Source organism: Aptenodytes forsteri, unplaced genomic scaffold (genome assembly GCF_000699145.1).
Source record: "Aptenodytes forsteri isolate BGI_AS27 unplaced genomic scaffold, ASM69914v1 Scaffold264, whole genome shotgun sequence".
Taxonomy (NCBI): domain Eukaryota; kingdom Metazoa; phylum Chordata; class Aves; order Sphenisciformes; family Spheniscidae; genus Aptenodytes; species Aptenodytes forsteri.
In genome coordinates, this window is record NW_008795936.1 from 702,599 (window position 1) to 725,135 (window position 22,537).

Consider the following 22,537-nt stretch of genomic DNA (forward strand, 5'->3'; position numbering starts at 1 on the left):
CATACATAAATGTTTTTTAGTTTCAAACAAGTTACGGTTTTTCTACCACATGAGAAAATTAACGTGCTCTTTTTGGCTTTTATTCAGCCCAACAATACTACTTTATTATAGTATATTTTATTTTTAGTTTGCGGTATTTCCACTCTGACATCTAATAGACATTGGAAAAGAAACTTCGTGAAAAAGCAACGGCCAAATACTTGGGAAGTTTCAAGATGCCTGCACTGAGTATATCTTTTAAAAGTGAGCAATGAGAATATAACTCCTTTGAGCAGAAACAGCTCTTTCTCTTGTTTTGTAAGTGTTTTCTTGACAGTAATTGCTCACGCTATCAACAAAATGTGGCTGCTTTTTGTTCAGAGGGAGAAGGGTACAGAACAATGTGTCTTTGGTTAATGGATTTAAATGCTCCTTGTTTATCAGCCTATAACGGGCAAGATTGTAGTCTGCCTATACATAGATGAAACTGATGGTCTGAAACAAGAATAAATCCATCATGCCATAAAAGTAGTGGTTCTCCGTGGGGTAAGCAAGGAAGCGTTGTCTCTTTTCACTAAGTCAATACTGTGTCTAAACAGCAGAAAGAAGGTAGGCTGATGGCGAATGACACACGTCCCCCATATATCCCACTCTTGCTCCTCTAATCTTCCTCTCCTTTGTGTCCCAGATGCTTTCCCCATGCTCGGTTTCCTCTTCAGCTGTCCAATGAGATGCTTTTTCCTGCTCTCCTTCAAAATACATTGGGTTGTTTTTAGTGATGGTGCATTTTACATTATATCATGGTAGCCTTGCCAATAAGGATCTCAAAACCCAAGCAGTTTTGTTGTCACAAATGTAATTGCATCCAGGTGTAGCAGTGTGAACAAGTCTCAGTCGGTGTCCCCTTTCATCCTGGAGTCGTATTTGGCTGCAAGGTGCAGAGTTGAGAAGGGTGGCTTCCTTGCTGTGTCTGGTTTTGAGAGTGGCATCCCAGGTGGTGGTGTCACTTGAGCTCCGATGATACTAATTACAACCATGAGACTGATCTTGAAATCAAGATGTTGACTGGATAATTGGATAGGAATACAAATATCTTTGAAATTCCAGAGGGCCCAATATCTTGTATCAAATCTAATTGTGTAGCAAAAAAAAAAAAATTTAGTACCACAAAAGAAGTATCATAGCAGTGGTTCATATTTAGTATTTGATGCTAAGATATAATGACACAAGCAGCTTTTCCATAAGTGCTTTGTTACTAAACCAAAAATAAGCCAGCATGCACTGTGCACTTGCTTAGCTTCTGGATAGCTCTAGTAATTAATACATGATGCTGCTAGGTTATTTTTCTCATATTTCCAGTTGTAAAACACTTGATATAAACAATGGAACAGAGTCAGCAGGTCTGCTCCACCTATCTGGAGTAGATTAATATGGACAATAAATATTAAAATGCAATTAGATAAAAATACAATTTTCAATAAGCACATTTGTTTGGGGTTTTTTTTTACATTTGAATTACTAGAATGGGATCAGCTGGGGTTTACAGAAAACTGTGATGTGGCATTAAAAGTGAAAAAAATCAATGATTTTGACAAATCGCATTTTGTCAGGGAAATATTTTGTTTTCCTCTGCATTTTTTTTTTTTAGTAGAAACATGTACAAAAAAGTGGAGGTAGAGTGACAAACTGATTCTCTAATTCCATAATAACTCAGCTAGCCTTGTGAAGTCAACCCAATTGGAGAAACTAACCTTAGAAATTGGTCGATCAAATGCTACAAGCGAAGTACTTGTTTTCCAGTATTGAAGCTGGTGGTCTAGTGATCACAGCCAAGCAATTATGGCCCTGTTAGATAGCATGAGTAGTAGTCATTAAATAATTATACCTTTGATTAGCTGCTTTAACTGTTCGTTGCCTTTGAAATATGATAGTATAATTTAAAGCTTTTATTAAAAGACGATTTTTCTAGGTGGTTGAAAAGGATTTTTTGTGTGTGTATAAAAGACCCATAATTTTCTGCTTCAGATAATGAAAAACTGAGAAAAATGTTTCCAATTACCATTTACTTTTGTCGATTTGAATCTTGTATGTTTATAGTGTATTGGAAATGCACTGAAATAGTTTAGTTGGTTCTTTACCTACTGCAAAAGTTTCAGTGAAGAAATCTTACAGAGGGAAAAAAAAGAATTAAAAACATTTTTTAGAAATGTTTAATTAAACTAACTTTTTCCCCCTGTCATGAGTAGAAGTATGAATGTGTTTTCATTTTTTTTCCTTCGGTTGAAATGTTCAAAGCTGAATCTAAGCCAAATGTAATTAACTATTAATGTGATTTGAAGTATTACTTTTAGAGTGTTTTGTGGGTTTAAAATAGAGCACTGGAAAGGATTTCAGTTTTAGAGGGGAGGGTTTGGGTTTTTTTATCAGACAAAGTTTTACTTGTGTTTGGGCTAGCAACTTTTGTAACTCAGCACTTTTAATAATTTCCTTTGATGCCCAGCAGCTTGTTTTTCTGAGTCTTCTGGTGTCCAAAAAGGAGGTATTAAGGGCTATTACTGTCAAATGTTTATGGAATAACTGGCAGCAGTTAAATCTTTTGTATTTCGGCTCCGGTTTTTTGGTCTTTTGGGATATATGTCCTGTTAACACCAATGCACTAAACAGCAATGTTTGGAAACTTCAGAGTCACGTTCAAGTGTTCAAAGGTGTTTTACTTTGGAAATCTGGTTTAATAGATGTGCTGTATGCATTTGTTAGGAATTACAGAAAAGTAGTGTACATATTTATGAGATCCTTGCACTTTGTGGGTTTGTTTTTTTTTTAATTTTAAAATTTAGTGTTGGTCAGATCTAGAAACACGATGTATCCAGATTATTTTACTTTCTAAATGTCATACAGTATATATGCCTGGTCTTTTTTTCTAACCCTTTTTGAGGAATTTTTGTCATTGCTGCTTCCGCATAGTGTAAAACAGACAGTATCAAGCCCCTTGTCACAGAAACAAATTTACATGGTGTGAGGATGTCCTGGGTTGCATCTTAATGAAATAATTTCAGGCCTCTTATGAAAGAGCGTGGTCTTGTTGAGCAAATCACTGTTCTGCTGACCATCAAGAAAGAAAAATCCCCAATCTGCCATTTTACAGCCCCTGATGAAACCACACGTGATGCAGAGTGAGTTGAAAAAGAGCAGGAGGAGGGCTGAAGGGTAGAATCCTTTCCCCGGTGGGGTGGCAACTAGGTGGTCCCGGAGTTTATCCTTAAATACCCCTCTGATGCTCAAGTTTGCCTCTCATCCAGATCTTTTATACCCCTATTTTTCTAGATAGATGTTGCACAGGTATTATATGAAAAACGTTCCCCTGGCCTATGCTATGGGAGAAGGTTTTACTTCATATATCTTCTCGGTCTTTAATTGTTGCACAATAAGAATAAATAAACAAACGTCCTTAGGTGAATGGACAGTGTTATTTATTTTGTGCAGATGATGATAATGATATGTTCTGCAAAACGAGTGGCACACCGACTCCATCCCCAGCCCCCTTCCTCCAGCGTAGGTGAAAAGATCCTATTATTTCTGATAATTGATGCTGAGGGCTGTGGCGTGCCTCATTTAATCAGCACTGTTCAGCACACTCCAGGGATGTAATTCATGCACACTTTAACATCCAACATGGCTGACAAGGCTTGGACACACCACCTAACGGCTACATCATTTTTTAATCAGCTATCTGAGGACTATTTATCTAATCAACAAAGAACTCTGTCACATGGAGACCAGAGGTGACATTAACACGTCTGTAGTTTCTCAGTACAGCAGTGGAGGAAGATTTTTAGAGTGAAACTGTAGATATTAAGACTGTTCTAAGAGTAAAAGCATATTTCTGCTTATCAAAGGGTATAAAGAACTGAATTTGAGCAAGTTGAAGGGGGTTAATCTGGTGTTTTGGTGAGTATAGTATCTTCAGCATCGTTAAAGAACTTCATAGTCATCAAACAGATGTATCCTTAGACACACACGGGTAAGTATTTTTATAAGCATCTACTGCTTTTAGAAATAATGGTATGTGATCGTAGTGGTGGTAAACATATTTACTACAATGTCTAACTAAACTAGACAGGAAAAGTAGATTCATTAACACAGAATAAATAGCATCCCTATTAAAGAAAGCAAACACAGAATTTCTGTCTGCAAGGGGTTGGTCACAGATGCAAAGTTATTGCCTGAACAAATACAAAGATATGTGGTAATTGGGAGTCATTAAGTTTAATTGATTCCCAGTTACTCCATATCTTAACAAAAGGCTATACCGAAGCCTAGTTTTCTTCTTCGTATACTGACATACCTACTCTCACTTTAAGATGTACACATTTAAAACATATAAGCAAGCTTATTCTACATACAGCACGTATGTTAAATCAGTACAGTTCAGCTCACACAGTGGAGTACTCAAAAGCATCAGCAAACGGAGGCTTGCCTGTGTCTCCAGATACAGCTGGATGTCCTCCCAGAGCTTCAGCTGAAACAGCAAGATGTTGCCACCGTTTTATCATCAGGGCTTACTGTAATGGACAGAGACCTAACATGTAATCATCTCCCACTAGATTTAAGTATCTATTTGGGTTCAGTTTTTAGTGCTCTCTTTCAATGGTGTTTGGATGTTCAAAGACTTGTATAGCTATTAAATAACCTGTATAGCTTCCACTTCAGAGTGTGTGCGTCACAGTCTCTGCCTTACAAACTGAAAAATTGCAGGTAAGGACCTAGAAAACTGAAATAACAGAGTGGAATTGCCTCTAGTCAAGCATAGTGAGTCTGGTCAGTACCTACAGAGTCATGGCAAGGACCTTCACAACTTCCATGCTCTATGTGCGCTACAGCCACAGATGCTCTCTCTGTTTGCAGTGGCCAGTCTGTAGCATTTCTTCATGTCAAACTACAGGTGTCCTAAGTTATGTTTGATTTAATCGGTTTGTTAAGGCTTTTCATAGGAAAGCCACAGTAATAAACATTTCTGACCCTTCCAGGTTTGTATGGGTTTTTAAAGGTCCAAGATGTAGATCTGGAAGCCGTATCGTTCTCATGCGGTTGGTGAAACAGGATGACAGATTGGTGGGAGTAATATATTTTAAAAATAAACAAGCAGAAAAAGTTTGTTTGGAACAAAAAAAGAGTGGGAGCCTTGTTTACCTTGACTCCAGAAGAGGTCAAAGCGTATTTTCTGGAAAGATGAGTTTATTGAATCAAGATCAACTCCTGAAGGCCTGCACCATTAGCAATTTTTAGGTAGCTAGATGCCCAGGACATTGCTTGGTGAGCTGCAATGCTCTTTTGCCTGCAGTTTGTCTGTAACTATTCACTTTTGCCCAATGGTCTTAGAAATCGCCCTCTCTATGGGGTGTTTTCTGGTGCCCGTATCGCATGAGGTGGGTGCATCTCAGCATCCTTCTGTGGCAGGGCGTTTGTCTGGCACTATTGGCAGATGCAGCTGGGGGGGAGAAAGGGGTTTATGGTTCCTGGAAACACAACCTGTGCCATGTCAAGACTCTTCAGGTTGAGTTATGTTTGCAGAGTGATACATGTGAGAATTTTGCCTTGCTGCTTCCCTGAAATGGCAGGGCTTTGTTCAGCAGGACTCGGTGAGTCAGCACGATGGTTTTGAGGCTAAAACAAGGGTTATGTGCAAACGGTTTGAATTGACTTTCATATAACGTTATGTGCAGAGCTGAAGAAAACTTGACAGCTGTCATGGGTAACGCAACCCGCCCTGAAACAACAGATCACTGGTACGATAGCCCTATTTTATAGAGAGCACATCCATCGAAAAATATTTATCAGCCCTCGTGAAGCACCAAGTAGCTGTGTATGCGTTTTGGCATGCTGCTTTGCAGGGTTCTGTCCACTTCCAAGCTGTATGCAAGGAGCATGCAACCAGAGAAACTGCGTTTGCTGATAGAAATTATGCAAAAGGACACTTTTCTAAGTGGCTCAAGCAAGTGTTCAGCCTAGAATATTTTATCTTCTGGGTCTTGGTTCAGTGCAAGGTCTGTGGGTTCTGAAGGCCAGGCTCAGCTCCTGGCACCAGGGCATGTCTGTCCTGGCCAGGACTTCTGTGAATACCTGAGGCAAAATGCAGGTCATGGGCAACACCTAAGAAATCTTTATTCTTTCGGTTTGGGGTTTTTTGCTTATAAGTAGTCATAGGTGAGGCCTTAATTAACAATAGCAAGTGTTTTGTCTTATACTGTTAGATTGAGCTGGATTTTTTTTTTTTTTTTTTTTTGGGTTTAGGGTGGGTTCTGACTTCTTGCTTAAAATCTCTGTTGGGCCATCTATTATCCAGTATCTTCTATTGCTTTTGAAAAACTTAATAAACTCACCACAGGAGAGCTGCACTGTGTATGTTTACGTATATTTTTTCCCTACGTTTTCTAGTTGTTTTTTTTTTTTTTTTTTTTAGCATTTAGATGGAGAGGTGGCGAGGTACTTTCTGAAAGTCTGAGCTACCACATTTCAAATATCCCTGAAACAGAAAGCTGGTATTAAAAATAAAAAACTTGCAAAAGCATCTTGGATAAGTAAAGTAGGAGGCGTGAAGGAGGGAAACAGGAGGGCTTCTGGAGAGGCTGTGGGTATATGCCCACCATAATCCCCTTGATGGGGAAGGAAACAGGCTCATCCAGTCTTCCCTTCTGGATGCAGGAGCGGCAGTTTTACCACAGCAAATGTTTCCAATTGCTCATATCATTCCTTTGCCATAAAAATTATGATGAAATTTAGGATGATATTAAAAAAAACAAACAAAAAAAAAAAAACCAACCAGACAGTTTGATTAAACAAGCAAGCAACTGCTTGTTTGTCAGGCATATGCAAACCCAGGAATTACTTGTTTCGAAATGCATAGCAGCATTGCCAGGCACTGCAGGTAATATTTTGGTGGAAGAAGGCAATGCTTTTCTAATTTCTACATTACTGAGAGGGGAAAATTCCCTCCCCAGGTTGGTGTGTGACTTTCTAGGGCTGAGCTGACGTGTCTGTTTAGATAATGTGTGGTTCTTTTACAGCATATGGAGATTTTCAGCTAGCTGCTAAATATTTTTCCGGTATGATTGAACAATTGCTGACCTCTGTCTTACCTAAGGAGGAGTGTGGGAATGGGAGTCTCACTAACGGACATTCCTGAAATTAATATGCATATGGCCCGTTGTAACACTTGACACAGTTACATGGAAGCATATCATTCTTTCCTCCTTACAAATCCATCTGGTAGATTCCAGGTCCTTAACTGGTGTATCTGAACAAGATACCCCAGTACGTATGTGCTGCATGAGTGATGCATCCCGTCATAGATGATACAATTGAAAGCAGTTTCCTTGCAAAAACTTAAGAACTTCATCTTAAAAAAAAGCTTATCTCGAGCTCCGAGAGTCAAAGCTTTCATGGTTTGGTGCCTTGGATTTCTTCCCATGGTCACTACTGGGAGGAATGGCTGGGCGATGGCTTGTGCAGAGTCGAACATTGCAACGATCTCGGTGTTGTTTTGCAGGATTGCTAAAAGCCGAGCTCTGTGCTGTTGGGTGACAGATAATGACTTCTTGTGCTAGTCCAGGTTGAGTGTTAGGATGCACAAATTAATTTGCCCAGCAAAGACAGGAGTTTAATCTTGGCAATCTAAATTTCTGGAGTTAATGAGCTTGGATAAGAGCAGAAACTGTGCTGCTACTCCGTGTCTACACAGTGGTTGGGATGGGGGGACTGCTTTGATTGCTGTGAGGCGTTGTTTTTCTGTCAGCAGTGAAGCCAGAGATCAGGGCAAGTGTCAAAGTTGTTAAAAGATTTTCTTGAAACATTATTAAAATACATTAGTCATTCAGATTGTGGTAGCACAACACACTAGGCAGAATACCAGTTGCCATTTCGGTACAAGCTAAATTAAATACCCGGTGTCTTCTGGGAAATAGTTAACTTCATTCCAGATATTTGACATTTCAGAGAGGTGTTTGTCTGGGTTTTTCCTCTAGTTAGAGATGCTGCTTAGTGTATTTTTTGAAGAAAACAAGCTTCCAGAAAATACTTCAATCTACCTTAAAGATCTTTCTAATTAGGGAGCTTTGTTGCTGTTAAATAATGAAATAAGTATTTCTTATAGCTTTTTATTGGAAACCAGTTGGGGTTTATTTGTTTGTTTAAGTGTATATATACTATATATATAGATATCCAGAGTTGGCAACACGAGCTTTTGTTGAATTAACTTTGGAACCAGCAAGTGAAGCCAGACCAGACGGACTGAATATCCTGGGATATAAGTCAAAGACAAACCAGGCAAATAATGACCGCCACTGCCCGTTAAGGCCATGTTGATAGGTAACAAAAATGTGTAGACAGTATGTAATTTTGAAGGCAGGCAGGGTAGGATGGCTAACCTGGGCCCTGGTGTTCGCACGCACATCAGTCACCCAGCAGAGGCTGCGCTTGGCAGTGTCCAGACCCTGCTGATGATAATATTACTGAATTCTCAAAGACAGCAGAGCACGAGGAAGCAGGCTGGAGCCTAATCAATGCTAAAGGACACACTCGGATGTATCAGGACCTCGGCATCACTGCGAAAAAGTCCATTTGTTTAAAGAGAAGAAAAAGGCATGACACTTAACACATTAAAATTGATTATTTCATCAATAGGTTAATAGAAAACCAGGCTGCGAGTTCACTTCCTGCTCATATGGCAGTACTCGAACGTGCCATTAAAGTGTGAAAAATGAAAAGGGACTGGGAAAGGGTCTGTGTACTGGAGATGGTCTTCCCTTTCTGAGGGGTGCCAAACCTCGATTTTGCCTATTTATATGTAAATTTTTTTCAGGAAAAACAAGTTTTCAGCTGGGGAAATTGTGCCTCTCTAGTTGCTGGTACCTGCTGGGACTTGTTAAACCTGTCTTAAAACTAAAGATTTTTTTCATATTGAAGGACAATTGAGATTTTTTAGATTTAATGAACTTTAATTTTTAGATAGATCTAACTTAGCCTTCCGGATAGTGTTACCTATTTTAATTTCAGCAAGATGCATTCTAAAGGATGTCACTTATACATCCAGTCCTCTGTTTTCCCTTTGAGTATATAGCATTAAAGCCAGCAGATGGCTTTATTAAAACAGTATATAGCTTAACAGTCTAGAGTGTTTAGGCATTTCTCTTCCAGCCTTAGCTCTTTAGCTGAAAATCAAGCTTTTTGTTAAAGATTGGAATGACTTCACATCACTGTTCCTTTTCTGTGGAAGCAGCCAGTTGGTCTGAGTTTCATGGGGCATTAAAAAAGTTCTCTTGTAAATATAGAATGAAAATTTTAAAATGGTTGTATCACAGTACTTGCTGTGTTGTGTGATGTTCATATCCTAAAGGGTGAGAAGCATCTGTGGTGAGGGGGACGATGGTCTTACTCCGGATTTACCATATGAGTTTCCTCATAACAGACTCTGAGCTGAATGGGAGTGGAAGACTGTTCCATTTTCAAACACATCTTAGAAATTAATCATGATTAATTTCTCTGATGCTGTCCTTTTTAGAAGTCTCACACCCAAACTCAAAGCTCTCCACTGTCTGTGGGCAGGAGGGCTGGGTGACCTGCTAAGAAAGACAGCTCAGAAGGAGTTCTGGATGCTCTTCCACTTGTCACTGACCCCAGTGATCTCTTCCGTGCACCTATGAAACAGATTTTACAAAATAGTTGTGTGCCAAGCAGCGCTGCATCATTATTTCTTGACTAGGTAAGCTGATGTGGTAGCTGGAAAGTCTATAGAGATACCACTTTTAGCAGATATGCGGTTCCCTCCTCAGGTGTGGGGATGTCCATGGGTGAAGAAGAGGAGATATCTCTGTTATTTCAGTCGTTGTTAGGTGCCAGCAGCGTCATGGTGTACTCAGATGTTTCATACGGTTCCTGTCTGATGAAACTCAGGCTAAACATATTGTTGATTGAATGTACTTCTCACACTGTGAATTCACTCTTGAGGCAAAACATGTCGATTTTAAAGAATGTGAAAATGTGCTTTCTCCTAACGAGCACAGGAATGGAGTGCTTTTGAGCAATATTTTCTGCTAATTGTAAAATGGCAGCTGGGAACTCAGAGAACCTCAAAGTTTGGGGCAATTCTAATAAAGCAAGGGTGTTGCCTCATATAAAGAATATACTTTTTTTTTTTTTTTTACTTTGCAAATAAACATTCTGATTTTGCAGTGATTTGCCTGGGGGAGGAGGGGAGGACCACAAACATCATTTCATCAATGTCTACTTGACACTCTTCAAAATAATTAAGTAATGCCTCTAAGCTCAGTGCTACAGATAACACACTTTGTTGTTACGGGGATCTAAGGCCTTTACATCATCACCTCAACTTTTAAAGGTGATGATGTAAAAAGGTGTTTTAAAGGTGAACTACAGGCACCAAGTGATCAATACAGGCTTTTGGAGGAAAAGGAGTTCTTGTCTGGCTCTGTTTTGTTATTAATTAAATTGCATTTTACAGTAGCTGTTTTGTCTAGCTGTGTATCCTCTGTACAAATACTTCCTGCATTTTTTTACTGCTACTGGTCTGTTTTTGTCTACTCCAATAGCAGATGCATTTAATCTTGTCAAATCTTGTCATGTTGTAAAGACTTACAAAATCACTCTCAATAAGAGGCTTTCCATACCACTTGTGGATTGGAGAGGCTGTATAGTCCTGTGTGCATTTTCTGTGTGTAGCTCTTCATGTGTTAGCAGGCTTGTGCTTGTATTTTACTTCACATGCTATTTTGATATTTCTTTTCTGCCCTTTTTCTTTTTTTTTTTTTCCCCCTCCTTTTTCTTTATTTTTATTCTCTTTTTTTTCTCTTCCCCTTCTGCTCTCTGGACGCAGCCAAACGCAAAGCTTGGAAACTAAACCGTGTTGGTAGCCTGCGAAATATATACAGCAGCAGCAGCACCAACACCGAAGGTAACAAACCCATCCGTTTTAGATGAACATCTCTCTTACCCCTTTTTTTAACCTGCTTTTCCAAAAATCGTCCTCCTTGCGTCTCTCCCTTACCCAATGCGGGCATGGAAATCAAATTTGCCCAAAGCATGCGTGCTTTCATCTTGTGTTTGCAGAGTCATTCCAGTTGGTCTTTTCATCTTTTGTTTGTGCATTTTATTTTGCCGTTCATGTTCCTTTCAGCTTACTTAAATTTTGACCTTTCCCTCTAGTCGTGGAGTGGTGATGTTTAAATTACTTCAGGAACCCATTTTCTTCTTTTATTTATTTTTTTATATATATATTTTTTCCCTTTCTACATGTTGCCACTCAATGTAATATTTCCCAAGTTATTACAGCTTTTAAAAGTGTTAGTATCAGGTGTAATGATCTGTAGCCAAATACAATAGTGTGCCGTGACATTTAAGTAACAGTCTTAATTTGTTTTGTGCAAGCCTTCTCCATAATGCTCTTTGCAGCTCTAATCCAAAGGCGAGACAGTGCCGGGTCATTTGCATGTGCTACTCTTGCTTGTAAATTCTGTATATTGTTGTATTTCTAAAGGTCACCTGGTGCCAAAGTTCACAAATTGACTTACATTGCTTTTTTTCCACCGAAGACAGCCGTCATGGCTTTTGTATAATAGCACATTGAATTTTATTCCCCCCCCCCCTTCATTTGAACAACACAATTATAAACTTCCTTCTTTTTTTTTTTTTTTTTTTTTATTATTACAAATGTCAAAGGTCAGAATTACTTGGAAGCCAGGCAAGGAGAGAGGGGGGAAAAAAAAAACCCTCCACCACCATCTCCAACAGCATGTGAGAGGGATGGTGTAAGAAATAGGGAATGCAAAATAGGTCACAACTCAGTAATCTCAGTATAAGGGAGGGGGATTTTTTTTTTTTTCTTCACTTAAGTGCGAACCAAATGGGTCAAGTAATCGCAAGCGCATGCCCTAACACTAATTGACTTATTTTGGAATGATTATAACTGTAATATTTTTCTTAATGTCACTGTTTTCTGGGCTGTTGATTTTAGTGATTGCCAAGCAGTGGCATTAAATCTCTTGTAAATTTTAAATTGCATGCTATTTCTGTAAACAAGTCCCTCTGTTCACATCCTGATCATTAACCTTTGGTGATTTATATCACCGTCCTTCTTTTGCACAATTACTGCTGTATTGCTGTCGGATGCCTTGCTCTCTCTGCCAAACAAAGTGTACGCAGGAAACAAAAGTGTGATTTTACTGCAGCTTGTTAAGGCAGCTTTTTTAATTATAATTTTGTTTTATTTATCAGTGTAAATGTAAAATTATTACCTTTCAGAGCAACAGTTGCAAAACTGTCTATTTTGATCTTTGTTATATTTTCAAGTATGAAGTGCAAAATAAGAAACGAGAAAAAATGATTGTTGGACATTAGTAAGTTTGGGGTAGGGTTTTTTCCATTTGATAGGAAACTAGCTAGATACTTTTTAATGATTTGTAATTTTGTATGTATTTGCTGGTTTTTATCTCCCAGCCAGATTTTTCTTCTAATCAGTCTGTGGGCATGTTTGTTGTTACAGGTTTACTCCTTGAGAAGCTTGTGATTTTATATCTACCTGTTACTAAATTGCAACAGGGAAGCAAGTATAAAGAATTCCCTTGTGTTTCACAGATAAAGATTTCATTTTTTAGGGCCTGTCTAGTTTGAGAATCTTTTATCTTACTGATCAAACTAAGTATCAAAGGCACCTTGGATAAGCATATGGGAACATGTTCCTGATGGCCGTTGTCCAAAGAGTTTTGAGACATATCATCAAAACGAAATTTTGAAACTAGGCAAATGTATCTTTTTTTGGAAGTAGTATCCCCACTAAAAACTGAACATTCAGTGTTCTCCATAGCTTTGCATCTTTGAGCTGGTTCCTTAAGCCTTTGTGTGAAAGCTGGAATGGTGAGACACACAAATGTCGAGTTAATGAGCACTGTAAGTATTAAAAGCTACATGTTTAGATAATTATGCCTTCAAAAAAGAGAACGGTGATAGGAAATGACAGTCCAGAATAACAAATCTGCTTTGGTCTTTAGCACATGCTTGCTCAATTGCACTTACACCTTCTTACAAACCAAAAATGTTCCCATCGTGTACAGTCCCATTTTTGAAAGCTTGATCTAGAAAGCAGCCTCTCCAATAATTTTTAATGCCGGTCCTATTATTTAGATATTCTGTATGCTTCCAAGTAGCAAAATCTCTGATTAAGATGGAGAAATCTGCAGCTCAGGTGCTGCAATTGTTTTGTAGATGCTTGGCAGAAGCAGGTATATGGATGGTCCTCAGCATTCTGGGTCTCTTGTGCTTATACAGGGTCACCTTTTGCTGTGCACTGTGCAAAGCTGAGAGTCCTCCCTGAGTGTGGCTCCTCTCTCTTGGCTATTTGATAGGAAAAACACTGCATTTCTGTCCTGGTCTCAGAGGAGTGAGGAAGAACAGGATCTTCACAGAGGTGGCTGGGTGTAAGATCACAGCTGAAGAACTCCAACTTCTGAGGGCAGAGGCGCGCAGGACATTGTACAACTATGTCCTCCACTGTTCCTTCATCAGTTTTGTATGATTGCAAGAAATTTTACTTTCTTTAATTTTAGAGTTTGCCTAAAACTCTTAGTTTTCAGATTTTGGGGTTTTTCTATAGGGAGCCACTGACAAATGAAAAAGTCCCACCTGCTCCTTATTGCAGGCTTCAAGCAATCCTTTGATTTTCTAGGGGGAAAGTATGTAATATCAGTGTGTTGTACTTAAAACAGACCCCACTCTGGTTTTAAGACAAGCTGGAGTTGCTTGTACCTGCTGTCATAGCAATATTGTTAAAATACAGAATTATTTTTCCTATATCAACAGATTTTGCAGCACAGCGGACAGGAGTATCTTTACAAAATTAAATGGCTGTGCTCTGCATGCTATGGGTTAACATGCATAAAGATATTAAATCCTCATTTTTCCGCTCTTCATGGTTACATACGTGACGTGTTAAACAGTGCTGCATCTGAGTTGCCAGGCTCTCATGGAAAACTTTTCTTCTGCATATTCATTAACTCTACCGTTTGCTTGAAAGTTAGTGATGCCATTGCTGCTGTGGTGCTGTGCCTATGCAGAAAGTTCACTTTTGGTAACCATGACAGACGGAGGGGGAGGCTGTTCTGAGCACTCAAGATAAGCTGTGCCCAATAGACTCAGCTTCGCAACACCTCTCAGTTAAGCAAGCTCTTCAGCTTTGAAACACGTGTAATTTAAAAAGTAAACCGCAGGCTTGAAACGTTAGGAAACACCTAATGCAAGTGTAGACTCACGTACTGTATGAACTGAATTCTAAAGTTACTTCATGGATTTCTTCAAATCGTGTTGTCTTGGCATCCAAATAAAACAACAAGTACATATGGCGGGGGGGCTTAGTCCCTTGAGCTAGAAACCGGCCTGTCATCACCAGTTTGTCACTCACGGGTAGCGATATAAAACAGTACCGCTGAAAAATTCTTCCAGTGGAACACAACCTTTATCAAGAGCTGTGGGCAACCGATAGCAGAGCTATATTTTCCTGATAGGGTTGATTTTCAAAACTAATTAGATTTAGACACTGGGTTTGGAAAGGGAAGAGAAGTATTAGCATAGTCATGCCCAGTGGGACATGGCACAAATATTTCCTTAATTGAGGCTGCTAATAAACATACTTATCTTCCAGCTTACAGGGATAATTTACACTAAGTGGCAAAAGGTAAGGATAGTTAACATTATATAGTATGTAAATAACATGTGCCTTTGTTGTAAACAAATTGTATATTGTAAACATCTAATGTTGATTGCTAGGACACCCTCAGCAGTTTTTCATTCTCATCCTTTTGACAAGATGAAGGGTTATTAAGGAAGGGTGCTTGAGCGGAAGTGATTTTTGAGAGAGGGAGAAGGACGTGATAAAAAGGGAGTTTAAATAGGTCTCAGTGTTGCTTGAGGTAGGCTTGACTAGGTTTCAAGCTGTAACCTCAGCTCTGGAAGATGCTTCACGGGTGTTTGAAATACGCCATTGAGAATCTTTTGGTTCCGCACTTGACTTCTTGTTTCTGGAAAGTGTTTCCTGTGTGAGTGGCATCATCCACCAGACGTGCACGGTGAGTTACTATTAATTAGCAACAGCACCAGGATCCTCCGACAGCTACTTTGGGCAAAGATACAAATGCACAATCTGGCACCTAGTGGAAGAGGCTGGTTGGCTTGGAAGCCAGAAGATCCAGTTTTATTTCTGATTCTGGCAAAATATTCATGTATGCCTGTGAAAAATGCCTTAAGCCTGGCAAGTCTTTGTTTTATACCCATGGAAAAATAGAAAATTTTTTTTGTTTAAAAGCAGACTTTTGGGATGGGTGTAATTTCTGACTGTAGAGTGCCTGGCAGAAAGGGGCCCCTGTCTTCTGTTGACTTCAAACTGTGCTTGTGGTTACCCACCACTGGTGCAAGGTGTCGGTGGCTATTTATGCAATTCTTAATATTGAGAATAAAAGATGTGGGAAGTGGAAATTGTGAACAAAGTGATACATGCACACCATTTAGAACCACTCTTACGGGATACCAAGAGGCGTAACTGCTTCTGGACATGTGTTTTCCCTACATTTTAGTAGACTTAATTGAGTTCTCTGGAACAGGTTATAGACTAATTGTATCCTGTAGTTATTTTCAGTGTAGTTCTCTAAATCTGATCTCTGTTACATACCATAAACGCAGGCATTGGTATGGGAATGCAGTGAGACGATGCCTAAATGTTTGTTTTCCCTTGCACAATCCTTTGCTTCTAAGAAATTGTATATCTTGTTTTCCGTAAGTGGGTGGGCTGTAGCAATGTCTGTCTTTTGGCAGAGCAAAATAAATGTTAACTTGGGTTAAATGCAGTAATTTTACTATGAAAAGATAATGGCAAAAACAGTATATGCAGCATAAATGGTGGTACCATTCTTGGAAGTGGTGTGGTGGTTATGATGGTGGGGTGGTTTTCCTAAAATTTACTAATTGCATGCCCACTCCCACTGGTCCTCTTAAAAAAAAAAAAAATCACTTATGCTTTAGGTTCCATGTCATCATAATCTTATAGTTTCAGCTCATTTCCTATCCTAGCCACCCCTTCCCACTTTAAAAAAAAAAAAGCAAAACCAACAACAACATTTTAGACATCTCCTGTTGATACTAACTTCCAAATGGAAATCAGTTGCAGCTGGTTCTTCGCACTTTAACCCTTTGTCTGCTGGCCTTCCAGGAAATAATTGATGACTGACTGGCCCATTAACCTTTTTTTAGAAAAAAAGTTTGACAGCCTGGACTTGTGTAATGAGGAGGGATTCCTGGTGAAATCAGGTTGATGGCTGAGTTGCTTGCCCCTGAGGATGCAAAATTAGCCCCGCGGGACCTCGTCTGCATAGAAACTGGACACAATTAGTGTAATATCCGGTGTTATTAATGTAGTTTGGAGTAATTGGGCAGGTTGATTTCGACAGGTTGATGGTGCTAAAATACTATTATAGTGGACCTTTCTATGAATAACTGTTAAACATGGAAAACTGTTTAATGAAATTTTGTGATTGGGCTCACAGGGATTTAAGTAGCACAACCTATAATTTTTCTGAAGAGTAAAACTGAAGAATTTCATTCTGCTGCCTGGATTTTCATGTGCGTGTATGCGGTATTAAGGACATTCACATTTGCTGCTCATCTGTTGTAGGCATTGCCCTGTGGGTGACGTGGAGCAGGCATTGCTGCTTTGTTTCACAATTGTGCTTACAAAAAAAAAATTCGGTGTATTTAAGCAGAAAATGTATTACTGAACACATCTTCAACTGGCACAGTTGCTTTTCATCTGAGCTTTTTAGGGAGTAAACCTGAAGCTTTAGTGAATATAGGAGAGTGCAAACTTGTATGTTCTTAATGTATCATCAGCAATGACCAAGTTTTCAGCTAACTTACTGATGAACTGAAAATATCCTTCCAGCCAAGCTTTAAAACACACTGCAGCCCTCGTAATCCGCGGTGGGGCTGTACAAGGACAGACTCACCGGCGTGTTACGTGGACTTTGCGATCCCAAACCACAAAGGCTGTGCAGGGTCTTTACAGCTTTTGTCACAGTGTCAGCTGGTCACAGCAGAAGAGGTCAGGAGATGAAACACGGGAGCCTCGCCTTTGGGAAAAGGAGACTTGGTGTATAAAAGAGCAACCATGGGAAATGGCTGGAGGTGTTTCCTGAATTGCACTCCAGTTGCCTGAATAGCCGGGTTTGTGTCCTCTGCCATAGGTCTCCCGTAAGCAGGGGAATAACTTTGTGTAGCGTTTCTGGAAAACAAAGCTTGCAGAGGTACCGCTGCAAGGATGGTATTTCAACCTCACTTTTAAATGGTACGCTGGCTGAATTGCAGAATTTATTTGTCATAAGCCCTTCTTGGGCAAACCAGCTTCATGTACATGATCAGGATTATTGGCAAATAGGAGATAGGAGGATTCAATGATGCTGCATCTTGATTGCATATATTTCTTTTAAGGTCTGGAATTGTAGTGCTGGAAAGTCAGCTCGTACTTAAATGCTGGGATGAACTGATACAGGATTAGTGCAGAGAGACTCTCTGAAGATATACCGTATATACTTGTTGAGTATTAGTTATATACCACATATACTTGTTGTTGTTCATTGAGAAGTCAGCCCTGCCACGTGTGCTGGAGAAGTCTCCTCTCTTGTTGTGCTCTTCTGTGTCCTGGCGTCCCTACAGGGCCTCCTCCCTGCTTGAAAAGCAGGTGTGGGGAATTTTTAACTTGATGTGGCAAGATGACTGTTTTCTTTAGTAGGCAGCTCCTTCAGCTTATGCCAAGCCTTTGGCTTATGTAGAAGTGGTATGGTGTATGGTCAGGGGAGAGAGGTGCAGGGAAAATATGATGCAGCCTGGAGCAGAGGTGCGAGTGGAGAAGGGAAGGGCTGAGGGAGAAGGGCATGAGATGCAGAAAATGGAGTGAGGCTGAAAAGGGCCTTTGTGTTACTGCATATTGCAGGATCCCTGCCATAACAATATGTGTGTCTCAGTAACACCCACAGTGAGTAATTTATATAGAAGGATTTTCGGAACATTTAGTGACCGTCATTTGGAAATCCTTCTTTAGTAAGGCTTCAGGAGTACAAAGTTTTATCGCTTAGAAGCCATTGAAAAGCCTAAGAATGATGAATTTCCTAAATTGGACTCTACAGGGGGCTGCTTCAGGTGGGATTCAGTTTTTCATGTTCTCCTCCTTCACCATCGTTCCCTGCTCTCGTCAACATATGCATAACTCTGCGTATGCCTGTACCCTCCCCACTGATCGTATGCTATACCACTTCTACATAAGTAGAAGAACCTATCTGTGTTGTCCTACAGGAGACAGCGCACAGGACTGAGCGTAATTTCCTTTATTGTTGAGTAGTTCCCCTTACATCTTCCTCATAAACTCTTGAAAGCTCTGATAAATGTGGCTTTTTCCATGATTTAGTCATAGCATTTTGGATAACGAGACTACCTGTTTGTTTTTAACACAGTGTTGCTAAAATGAAAAGTAGTTATAGTCGTACAGTTGCATCATTTCTCTTATCTTTCTTTTCCCACTTATCCCACATACTATTTTTTTTAGTAAAACTGCCACTTCATGCAGCTCATGCACCTGGAAATAACCTTCACCTCTGTTTATTCTCACCTCAAGGTGCAAAGTAACCTTCTGCTATTTTTTGAGGCATCATTAAAGCAGTGTAAGCACTGGCCTTGCTAGCATCAAGTTTATGAAAGAAAACCAGTTGTCCCACAGGTTGAGAAAATGACTGCCAGTGAGCAGCAGTACTGGCTTTAAAGCTAGTGCTAGATTTGTCACTTATCTTTGCATGCTTATGGCTGACAAGGTAATGCAGGAGTTTCATGGCTCTGAATATATAATAAGTCATTAGCAGACAAGCGAATGTAAATGTTCTTTCTAAAGCCCATTATGGCTGATGTTCACCAGAACTTTGTGCTCTATTATTCTGTTCCTTTCATGCTTCATGCCTGCCCTTCCCAATTCCACTCGCTCTGTTTCAGCTTCCTTGATTTTTTTTTTTTTTAATTTGACTTTGGTGTCCCATGTGTGGTTAGAGTATGTGTCCATTTAGTTCAGTTCTGCTGGTATTTTCATATGCTGCGGTCCTCTGGCCTGAATATATGTCCTTATACTCGAGTAGCCCTAAGGATATTTCATTGACCCTTTCTGCTAGCTTCTCAGATCATTTTCTCATCTCCTGTGTGAAACGTGAATGTTGAACAGGTTGAACTGATTTTAATCCTGTATTATAACCCAGTGTATTTATGCTGTAGACAAGAAAATTTACATATCCACTTTTAATATATCTGTGCATGTAAAAAACTGTTTGAAGGAAGAGAGTAAATTGTCAAATTTTCTGTATTGTCAGCTTTTTATAGTCCATTCATCTTTTAAGTTATTTTGTGACACATTTTGATTTTTACATTATGTATCTCTTAGCACCTCAGGTTTAATTCTAAGTAATGCTTGTTAGCCCCTTTGTGTTCGAGAAAGGTATAGACTCGATACTGAACTCTCAAACGCACACAGGAACCAAAACAGTACTTTATCTGCATAACATTTGGAGAGAAAAAGCAGTGGATCCGCAAGTCATTTTCTGATGTGTTGTGCAACTGCAGGGTAGTTGGATATATCTAGCCTCAAACCTCAAATGTCCAGACCTGCGTTTGCTCGTTACATTGCAGAAATGCTCATCAAACAGGATTGTTTGAGCCTAGCTATCGATAGCCTTAAACTTATAACTTTTCTTCCTATTGCATGTTTTTTTCAGAACAAGAAGAAAACTTTGAGTTTATCATTGTCTCTCTCACTGGCCAGACCTGGCACTTTGAAGCTACCACCTATGAAGAAAGAGATGCGTGGGTACAAGCTATAGAGAGTCAGATCTTGGCCAGTTTACAGTCATGTGAGAGCAGCAAGAACAAGGTATGGTACACAGAGTGATACTGAAAATGAGTAACGGGTGGATGATCATTAAGATGAAAGCAAAATCAAGAACTCTGAATTTTAAACCTGTACTAGAGACATGCATGTATTATGCACACGACAGAGCAGTGTTAGAGCTGCATGCATATCTCAGCTATTTCAAGACAGCTGGTGCTGTAGCCTGTTTTACAGGTTTTTTACAGCAATTGAATTAATGGAGCTCCTGGATTATCTGTTTTGCCTTCGGTATTGCTCTTGAAATTTTGACTGAAACTTGGGGCTAGGTCATGGACTCTCCCTACTGAGAAGTTGTATAGTGTAGTCACTGCTGCAGATTCAGGTTTGTTTCAGGTTAAAGGTCTGCAGAAGGCCCTTGAGGAGAAGCCTGCCTTGGAGAAGAGTGGAGGCAGACCCAAAACCCAGTGTATTTACTAGTCAAATCTACTAAGCTTCTGCACAGCAAAATTTAACTAAACATTCTGGTTGGCCTAACCATAAATGTGCAGTAGCATTCAGTCATAGGACTCTGCCATGATGAAGTAATACAAATCACAGAAATCAAAATTAAGCTATTGCTTTTGTGTCTGTTGCTTTACAAAGCATAGGCACAATTTTTCTTTTCTTTAATTACACTGAATTAATTTTTTTATGGTTTTCTGCCTTAACTAATATAACAGAAAGCAAATCCAGAAACAGTTCATCAAAGCTTTTTGGGGGAAGATGAACATTGTCTAAGAGGTACAGGCCTTCTACCTTGCAATGCTTTCCTATGATGACACAAGTAATTTGGTCTCCTTTCCTGTCTAAATAAATAAATAAATAAATGTTTAAAATCTGAGACTTCTTCAGCCATTGCTCATTTTTGGAAGGGCAAGAGAACTTCTGCTTCTTGAGTCTGTGTTTGCAAACACTTCACAACTAGAGAGCAAGGTGTTGAGTGGTAGTGGAGGGAGAGAAGTGAGGAGTAATTATTCAAACCTATAGATCCTTTGACATTATCCACCTAACAGACGTCTTTAATGATTTCATATTGCAAGGAGGAGACTCATATTTTAAAATGAATGCCTGCTCTCATTGCCCTGATCTACCAGAGTAGATCAGACACCAGTAATTATCATCATCATAATATAATTTACTTTCCATTTTTCTTAAAAAATTTATTTATTTCCAATATGTATTTCTGAGATGGAGAAAAATGACTGCTTGTATGGGTTTTTTGCCTGTCATGGATTTATGCATTCAACTATGTATGTTAAGGGAACACAATAGAGGAAATTTGTACACTAACACCTATATAAAAATACTAATATAAAAGAGGATAAAGAGTGGCTGGTAGTATTTACTATGCAGTACCCACAGAGAAGATCAGCCTTTGTGTATATTAAATATTCGTTTGAAAGGGCGAATCTGTTGATAAGATTACGCGTGTACAGGGAGCTTTTTATTCAACCCACTACAATGCTCAGAGAGGTTTTTTTTCTCTAAAGTATTACTGAGGTCTCAAAACTTGTCAGAAGAACTAGCTGGAATAGCAAAGTGTAGTTAGTTGGACAGGTTTAGTAGGTGTTCTCTTGATAGATCAGGAGGACATATCTCCACATGGCCATACTTAAGACCTGGTCCTCATCCCCGCTTAAATCAATTCATTGCAGAGAGTCCATTATTTGGTACAGCTAACAGTTTTCTTCTTGGAAAGCCTGCAAGACGGTTTAGTTGGGTAGAGCCGAACTATTTGTACATAGTGACAGTCTCTCCAGGTCCAAGTGGAGGTCATTGGCAGGTCATCATGGAGAGAATTTAAATGGGAGCCATCTGATTAAATCTGACCTTTTGATGATAAAAAGGTTTCAGTTGCTTTTGCAAACCATCCCTTAGTCTTCATTAGCAAAAGCATAAACATCAATAAAAGAAATTGATTTTATAAAATAATATTCTTATCTAATTTATCTCAAGAAGCAAACCTATTCTGTGACCATTTTACTTGTGAATAGCAGGGTTCATTTTGAAGCTTGTTTTTCCTCTGTGCAGTCTCCCCACTTGTTAGAATCCAGACTGGAGACCCCAAAACGCTGGGAGCTCCTGGGCAGGGTGGATAGAGCCCTGGGAGAAATCCTGAGCTGTGAGAAACATGGGAGGAAAGAGGAGTCCCTGCTTGGCAGGTGTGGACTTGCAGTACTTGGGAGATGCCAAAGGATCACCATTTCTTGAGAGGCAAACCAAGGACTTGGTTCCTTGATCACATTCTTTCAACCTTGGCCTAAGCTTTGGGTTTTGCCGTTCATTCAGCTGACAGTTGTGTCATCTAAGTCTTTTTATTGGGTTTTTACTTGTTGCTTATGCATTTCTTTAAATCTACGCAGTCCCGCCTGACGAGTCAGAACGAGGCCATGGCCCTTCAGTCCATAAGGAACATCAGAGGCAACTCCCACTGCGTGGACTGTGAAGCACAGAGTAAGTACGGCCGCTTGGCTTCAGAAAATTGACCTCTTCTCCTTCTTGGCCAAGGCTTCTTCTTGACAGAGACATAGGTGAATGCCCACCATGGGC

At 39.6% G+C, this 22,537-nt stretch overlaps 1 protein-coding gene across 3 annotated transcripts in view; it reads left to right on the plus strand.

Annotated features, from left to right (window-relative positions):
* The window catches only part of AGAP1 (ArfGAP with GTPase domain, ankyrin repeat and PH domain 1), a 273,840-nt gene that overhangs the window by 206,700 nt on the left and 44,603 nt on the right, over positions 1–22,537 (plus strand). For all 3 annotated transcript variants that reach the window (XM_019473624.1, XM_009285105.1, XM_009285106.1), the window contains 2 exons: positions 19,836–19,990; positions 22,351–22,441. In XM_019473624.1, coding sequence (XP_019329169.1) covers positions 19,836–19,990; positions 22,351–22,441 — 246 coding nt within the window. The remainder of the gene's footprint in view (positions 1–19,835; positions 19,991–22,350; positions 22,442–22,537) is intronic.